Source organism: Carassius carassius, chromosome 41, assembly GCF_963082965.1.
Source record: "Carassius carassius chromosome 41, fCarCar2.1, whole genome shotgun sequence".
NCBI classification, from domain to species: domain Eukaryota; kingdom Metazoa; phylum Chordata; class Actinopteri; order Cypriniformes; family Cyprinidae; genus Carassius; species Carassius carassius.
This window is the reverse complement of record NC_081795.1, coordinates 18,690,366-18,699,023: the sequence shown is the minus strand read 5'-3', so window position 1 is coordinate 18,699,023 and position 8,658 is coordinate 18,690,366. Positions and strand designations below refer to the sequence as shown.

The window sequence follows — 8,658 nt, the reverse complement described above, 5'->3', positions numbered from 1 at the left end:
TATATATATATATATATATATATATATATAGATAATATAATATAATAATACAATACTACTATATATAACATTAATATTAATAATGTTGCTTTTATTAAAACTATTTTTCAAATAGCTTTAAATTGAGTATAACAGGTCTTAGGACATGACACTGCTTGGATATACATGTACACTATTTATAACATTGTGTTCTTGTATCTGTAATGTAAAACTATTTATATTCGATTGCTTTATATTTGACATTTACGGTGAGGGTCTGTCCGTTTTGACATAACTTTGTCAAGGGCAAAACGTTCAATGATTCGACTCTCCACCTTTCCACCAAATCCTCCCCTCCCCTCTTCCGACTGCTTGCGCGGTCATCTTTAAAGCAGCACGCTGCCAAGGACAAACACGAAAAGTGAGCTCATGAAGACACATCCTCTTGTTTTGGGCAGGGTGAAAAAACATGACCCTGCGTGTCAAATGACAGCGCAACACGAGCCCAGTGAGAGCGGCATTCTCACGCAGTGATCGAGGGAGTCGGTGCTCGATTGCTCTGGTCTGAAGCAAAGATGGCAGAATCGAAGTGTAACGTTTCCGCTCCTCACTTGAACTCAATTCTACAGATGGATCCTTACCTCAAACCCTTTGAAAACGACTTCCAGAGGAGGTAAAACGTGCTTTTAAGCGTTATTTGCATCTTGTGGCTACGTGATGGTGCCCATCCCAAACACACAATGACACACGCATGTCTGTCTGTCAGCCCTTCACATCCGACACTTAGGATGTGTTTTAATGATTTAGTGTTGTGCCCATTGCTGGATGCTCTCCGCCTCTGTGTTTTAGTGCTGCGCGTGCCCTGCTGAATATGTAAATAAGGACATCTGATGGTTTCTTATGAGAGCCTGATGGCGATGACACAACACTTCTCTGAAATCAACACGTTCAACCCCAGCACAATAAAAGAAAACGCAGCTTTAAGACAGTGGAGGACAACAGTTATTTGGCGGTTTGTCTTGCTTCGTAGAGTAACAACAACGTATGACCGCAAGTCAATATTTAAAAGTCCTTATTTTGATCCCTCCCCCTAACGTGTCTCCGAACAGCTACATAAGCACATAACTGTTTTTCTTTTCTTTTCTTTTTTTCGAATACATTTCATAATATTTTGTCATTTACTTGGAATCTTGGAATGTAAGCAAATATTGTATATATAATTAAATGTAAAGAATTTGTTATGAATATTCTGCAACAAAAGAAATGTTGATGGGACAAAAACAAACTTTTTATGCACTCTGTGATAAAATTGCATCAGAAATGATTTTATTTAAAAAAAAATTAAATTTATTTATCAACATATTACACACACACACAGACATACACACACATATATGTATACATACATACATATTTAATAATAAACTCAATTCACTGGGACTCTTATTTAAAAAAAAAAACGTATACTTTATTATTGCCGGTGTTGTGCCCTATTTTGATCCCCTGCCAAATTATTACACCACCGATACCGATATACCCCCCCCCCCCATTCAAATCACTACCTGATTGCCTAATCCTAATCCCTCCCCCACACCTCCTCCTAAACCTACCAATAGGTTTACCAAACCTACCAATAGGCTCTTTTACTGCACTGGTCACAGTACTCTACATTCATTATTTGCACTATTCATAGCACATGGTTAAAGCTATTACACTATAAACTGTCTAAAGTTGTTACTGTAGAAGCACAGTAAACTATTTCTACAAAAAATATAATTGCACTACTGTTATTTTGCATATAATACATTGTTCAACAATACTTTTGCACACTCATCCAACTGTATTTATTACCACCGTTCTCACGTTCCTGCTATTAATAATGTATATATAATCCTTCATTGCTCTGTTCATAATGTACATACAATCCCTACATTGCATTCATATTTATATTCTGTATATACTCTGATCAATATTGTATATAGCAACTCCACTGTACATTCTGTATAGCTTTACTTACTCTGCACTTTTGTGTATATAAAACACTATATTCTTGCACTTCTGGTTAGATACTAACTGCATTTCATTAGCTCTGTACTTGTACTCTGCATAATGACAATAAAGTTGAATCTAATCTAATACTAGGGACCTAACAATTGGGCACAACACTGGCTTTCACATTGACACAATTCATGAACAGATGAACAGCAGGTCATAAGCAATCGGAGTATAAATGTGTGATATTAAATGATTGCAATCTGATCTCTTTTTATTAGCACAGATGTTCCTATATACATTTTAAAGTGCAAAAGCGAGTGAAATGCTCGCACTGTTGAGCCCTGTGTATCTTTCTCTTTTTTGATATCTTACAATCTTATGTTTATGGTTGGTGGGAAGAATTCAAATGGCATCTGATGGCATTTAATATTGTCCCGTATTGTTACACAGCCCAGTTCAGTGTTCCTCATGGACAGTGTTGGGAAGGTTACTTTGGAAATGGAATAGGTTACAGATTACAAGTTACCCTATTTAAAACGTAATAGTAGTGTAACTTTTTCAATTACTTTAATAAAGTAATGTAACTGATTACTTTTGATTACTTTTTGATTACTTTTAAAAATCTCTAATAAATGTTTATTTGCAATCGTTAATCATTTTCAAACATTTACACCAGGTTTAACCTTAAAGTAGAGCTCAATACTGTCAGACTTTCACCATCCTTCATCACTTGAATTAAGATGATCACATTTGAACATCCACTACACAATCAGACTTTAGTTCTGCATTTTACTTTAAGATGGATCTGAAGTTCAATGCAAATTTAAAATCATAAGAAATTGTTTAGTGAAACTTTTTTTGAAACCAAATCTTTGCATAATTACAGGAAACACTGCTTCTAACAATAGTTTGGAAAGAAAAATAGTTAATTAAAAAATAATAAATAAAAGCATATACATCAACTCAAATATGTTTATCTAATAAGCATACCTCCTATTCTGTGTAGTAAACTCCTGAAACATTGCTGCTCTTTGTATATGATGATAGTTTTCTTAAAATAAGTTAAATGCTCATGAAGTGATTCATGATAGAGATTGTGTTTATGTGTTCATGTACTCATATATCGAGACGGCAGAGGTTGAAAACACTCCTAGATTCAGTAGGCCTATGTATAGTAAATGAAACCGCATGTCTGCATCAATTTCCATGAGTGGTGGACTGGGAAATAATTTCAGACCAGGAAATCTCAAACTCATACAAACAAATTCATGGACAACACTATTTTTGTATGGACCTGACATAAAAAAGGTTTAAATCTTTAGTTTGGGGACATGCAAAATAATTAAAAATTCTCTGCTGAACTGCACCTTCACTTCCAATTTTCTTTTCAGTCTCTAAATTTTGCCCTGTTATCCATCTCTCTCATGACTTTAATACTCAAGATTTAACAAAACTATACTTTCTAAATTGCCTACATGTCAAAATGAGTGCATCACTTCAATATATTTATAGAAAAATCCTAATTCTGAACATGAGTCATGTTTTTCCCTTACAAAAAATTTACCATGCTTTTATTATAGAAAAGTACATTAACCGTGTTTTATTTATTTGCAAATGGATTACCATTTGTATTTGTTTTTAAATAAATAAATGTGTAAAATAATTTTTAATTTGTGGCATGGTTTAACAATAGTAACCTTTGTCTCTGGATTTATAGCAAAATATTAAAACATTAATTTTCGTAAAGGTTGTGTAGTTGTCTGTCGTAGCTTCCCCTATAATAAAATCTCATTATTTTTCTGCTAAATTACTACTGTAACATTACAATAGATAATGATGTCGTTTATACAGTATTTTGAGTGAGTGTGATCAAATGTGCTGTTGCTCCTTGACTAAGTGAACAAATACAAAACTACAATAGCATCTTTACAGATGACACTGCAAACCGTGAACAGTAGTTTTGCTTCTCTGCTCCAGCTGTGCGCTTCCACAGTCCACTCTATTCTCTCTGTTTCGCATTGATTAGCCTACTTGGAGTCTGATCCAAACCGTTCGGCGAAGGCGCGCAGAGCGCGTGCGCCCAACCATTGCCAGTCACAACTAACCGATCCATGATTTATTAGAGTTGTAATTATCGAATGGCGGATTCGGAAATGATCGCATTAGTACATTCGGCAGGCAACACAATAATAATATTAAAATAGCGGGACAAATCGTCTGCCAGGCCACCGGGAATTGTCCCGGTTCTCCCGATGTCCGGTCCGCGCCTATTTTCCACAGACACGCAGAACGTGCAGGATTCATAATGTCTTTTGCGGCTTAATATTCACAGACACTAGTCCATGCTTTGATTCAAGTGTACTGACCTACTTTTGATTTATTTGTCCAAAATGTGGCATATTCTGTCCGCGTTAGGCAATAGCAATCCCGTTTTTATGACTGGGTTCTACAAACCAGACTATGTTTCTGCATCGCGGAAATTATAGGGCTGTGTGTCTCAGAAGAAATCATTTAAATCTGTATGTGGATGTGTGAAATATTCATATGTAATCCCCTTTGTAATCTTTAAAAATTTCATAAGTAACTGTAATTTAATTACTCATTTTTTCTTAGTAACTCTTACTGATTACAGTTACATTTAATTTGTAATTAAATTACGTAACGCCGTTACATGTAACTAGTTACTCCCCAACACTGCTCATGGACCTCCCCGACATTGGCACTTTAATAAAATCATGTGACAACACAATAACGTAACATACTGTTTTTAATTGCACAAGTCTCATATAATATATATATATATATTTTTTTTTAAAACAGTACACTACTATTCCATTCATAGCCATACAAGCATGCTTAAAATGAAAGGTAAGAGAAACCTTATTAGACCACACTTATTAATACATAAAGACCTACAGGAAAGTGATGGATGACTTGGGGTGACCACCTTGAATATCTAATTATAATGTCACTCATAATTATAGTTACAGTTTAACAGAGCTGTATTTGAGTATATAAACAGTGATGCACAATTGGTACTTCAGCTCTGATTGCTTATGCCTGGAGGCTTCAAGTGCTCTGTACCAATTAGATGGCACTTAATTGCAATCCAGTGAGTGGCACTGTCAGCAGTCGTTCACTCACCACTCCTCAGTTTATTGCATGATATTCAGGGTCCTTTGGCACCGTATTTACATTTGATTATAACGATAACAATGCCTAATTGCAATGTTGCATGCATTAAGTGTGCTTGGCACAGTCTGCATATTTCTGACTCGACATTCTCCATTCATTGGTGCCACAGAGACCACTGACAAGTGAAATGGAGTTCTTCATTATCGTTTTAATTAACACCAAAGTCTTGAGGGGTAGCCATCGAGGTATCTGAAAACCTGGTACATGGTTTCTATTTTTACCCCTCTCTGTGGAACTGGTTTTGAAAGTGGAATAATGTTGTGTGAAATGTGTGTCACGGATTGACCGAGTAAGACCACATGGGATGGAAGAAACTCCGATTATTAAGGAAGACTATACTCTTCTTAGCATGCTGAAATCAAGGTTAATAACATTTCCGATTTCTGGGATACTCTCATTTGCTCTGAGTGAGAGAGCCCATAGGATCTGGAAACTGCAAATAAGATCTCTTTAATATCGCAATTGTTTCTCCTAGATTGCAGTGATAATTATAGAGAGCAAATTGAGAATCTATTTTAAAGACTTTTGCTTATAAGTCTATGCTATGGTAAATCATAATTATGATACAAACCATTAAAATAGTGACATAAAAAGACAAGTATGACACCATACTTATGACGTCAAAATTAAGACAAAATGTCAAGATCTTGAAAGTAGGACATTGAAAGTGATATACAGTAATAATGAGATGAAAATTCACAGTTATGAGCTAAATTTAAAAAAATAATGAGATTAAAAATCAAAATTATGACATGGAAAAGTCAAAATTATTGGATAAAAAGTCAGTTGCAAGAAAAAGTTGATATTAGGACATGACAAATTGAGATAAAGTCAAAATTAAAAATTAAAATCTAAATTATGAGATAAAAAGGTCAAGGTCAAAATAATCATAATTATTACTTTTTTATTACAAAATTATATGGTACCAAGTCATAATGAATACATAGTCAAAATTAGGAAAATTTTTCAAAAAGTTGAAATGGACAGTCAAAATTGTGAGATAAAAATCATAATTATGTAAAAAAAAAAATCAACTTTGAATTCATAATTGACTTTTTTATCTCAATTTGCACTTTTCATTTCCCAATTTTTATTTTGGTATCATAATAATTATATGTCTTCCGTTGAGGAAGCAGTGGCTGGGGACTCGGATGAGGACTCGTCCATCACCCGGGCTGAAGTCATCGAGGTAGTTAAAAAGCTCCTCGTGGCAAGGCACCAGGGGTGGATGAGATCCGCCCTGAGTACCTCAAGTCTCTGGATGTTGTGGGGCTGTCTTGGCTGACACGCCTCTGCAACATCGCATGGCGGTTGGGGACAGTACCTCTGGACTGGCAGACCGGGGTGGTGGTCCCTCTTTTCAAGAAGGGGGACCGGAGAGTGTGTTCCAACAATAGGATGATCACACTTCTCAGCCTCCCCGGGAAAGTCTATGCCAGGGTACTAGAGAGGAGAATTCGGCCAATAGTGGAACCTTGGATTCAGGAGGAACAGTGTGGTTTTCGTCCCGGTCGTGGAACACTGGACCAGCTCTATACCCTTTCCAGGGTGCTGGAGGGTTCATGGGAGTATGCCCAACCAGTCCACATGTGTTTTGTGGATTTGGAGAAGGCATTCGACCGTGTTCCTCGCGGCATCCTGTGGAGGGTGCTCTGGGAGTATGGGGTCGGCGGTCCCCTGCTTTGGGCTGTTCGGTCCCTATACGACCGGAGCAAGAGCTTGGTTCGCATTGCCGGCAGTAAGTCAGACCTCTTCCCGGTGCATGTTGGGCTCCGGCAGTGCTGCCCTTTGTCACCGGTTCTGTTCATAATTTTTATGGACAGAATTTCTAGGCACAGCCAAGGAGCATAGAGTGTCCGGTTTGGGGACCATACGATTTCGTCGCTGCTTTTTGCGGATGATGTTGTCGTGTTGGCCTCCTCAGACCAGGACCTTCAGCGCACACTGGGACGGTTTGGGATGAGTATCAGCACCTCCAAGTCCGAGGCCATGGTTCGCAGTCGGAAAAGGGTGGATTGCCCACTTCAGGTTGGTGGAGAGTTCTTGCCTCAAGTGGAGGAGTTCAGGTATCTTGGGGTCTTGTTCACGAGTGAGGGAAGGATGGAACGGGAGATTGACAGACGGATCCGTGCAGCTTCTGCAGTAATGCGGTCGCTGTACTGGTCTGTCGTGGTGAAGAAGGAGCTGAGCTGTAAGGCAAATCTCTCGATTTACCGGTCAATCCACGTTCCTACTCTCACCTATGGTCATGAGCTGTGGGTCATGACCGAAAGGACAAGATCCCGGATACAGGCGGCCGAAATGAGCTTTCTCCGTAGGGTGGCTGGGGGCTCCCTTAGAGATAGGGTGAGAAGCTCGGTCACTCGGGAGGAGCTCAGAGTAGAGCCGTTGCTCCTCCACATCGAGAGGAGCCAGATGAGGTGGCTCGGGCATCTATTTCGGATGCCTCCTGGACGCCTTCCCAGGGAGGTGGGACGTGCCTGGAACACCTCCCCGGGAAGGCGTCCAGGAGGCATCCGAAATAGATGCCCGAGCCACCTCATCTGGCTCCTCTCGATGTGGAGGAGGCCCCGGGGAAGACCTAGGATACGCTGGAGGGACTATGTCTCCCGGCTGGCCTGGGAACGCCTCGGGGTTCCCCCGGAAGAGCTGGAGGAAGTGGCTAGGAAGTGGCTAGGAAGAGGGAAGTCTGGGAGTCTCTGCTTAGACTGTTGCCCCCGCGACCCGGCCCCGGATAAGCGGATGATGATGGATGGATGGATGGATGGAATAATTATATTAATTTTAATTTTAAATATGAATACCATAGGTTTGTGTTTTTTTTATGTTTTCTTATAAGAAACCTTTAAAACTAAATAATGATAAAGTATTTAGTAATATATATATATATATATATATATATATATATATATATATATTATTATTATTATTATTAAAATGAATTACATTTAAAAATTGAATAGTATTTTAAAATGTTGCAAGCCAGACTCAATCTTGCATCACCCTCAATTGTTATGCTGCAGCTCCATCATCTGAGAGTTACCAAATGATGAAAGTCCACTAGGCCTCCAGACCTGCTGTATGTAAGCAGTGCATTCTCTTGTGGGAGTTGAACAGACATTAGGTGGGAGTCAAGTCTTCTGGAAGTAAGATTAACTTTGTTTTATTGGTTTTTGGTGGTGAAATGCTCTAATTTAGCTCAGACAGTTTGCAAAGGGTCGTGCTCTAATAAACAAATGCTCTATTAGGGTGAACAGAAGAGTGGTGCGTGTGCGGTTTAACAGAGGATAATCATTTACACATTGCCCTGAATAACAGTAATCAGCATGGGCAAACATAGACAGCAGAAGCTGTTTTCCACATGCTCTCTCATAAATATGTAGTTCAGCAGATTTCCCCTGCTAGCATAAGTAATTAGATGATGCAAACTTGTAAGTGGTACAACTAAACAACATGGAGATTTTGTCCAGAAACAACACAAAAGTTACA

The 8,658-nt window shown here is 38.4% G+C and overlaps 1 protein-coding gene across 1 annotated transcript in view; it reads left to right on the top strand.

The window, feature by feature from the left end:
- The first annotated feature begins 345 nt into the window (after positions 1-345).
- Positions 346-8,658, top strand: part of gbe1b (glucan (1,4-alpha-), branching enzyme 1b) — a 174,252-nt gene continuing 165,939 nt past the window's right edge. The window contains exon 1 of the mRNA XM_059533431.1: positions 346-652. Coding sequence (XP_059389414.1) covers positions 555-652 — 98 coding nt within the window. The 5' untranslated portion in view covers positions 346-554. The remainder of the gene's footprint in view (positions 653-8,658) is intronic.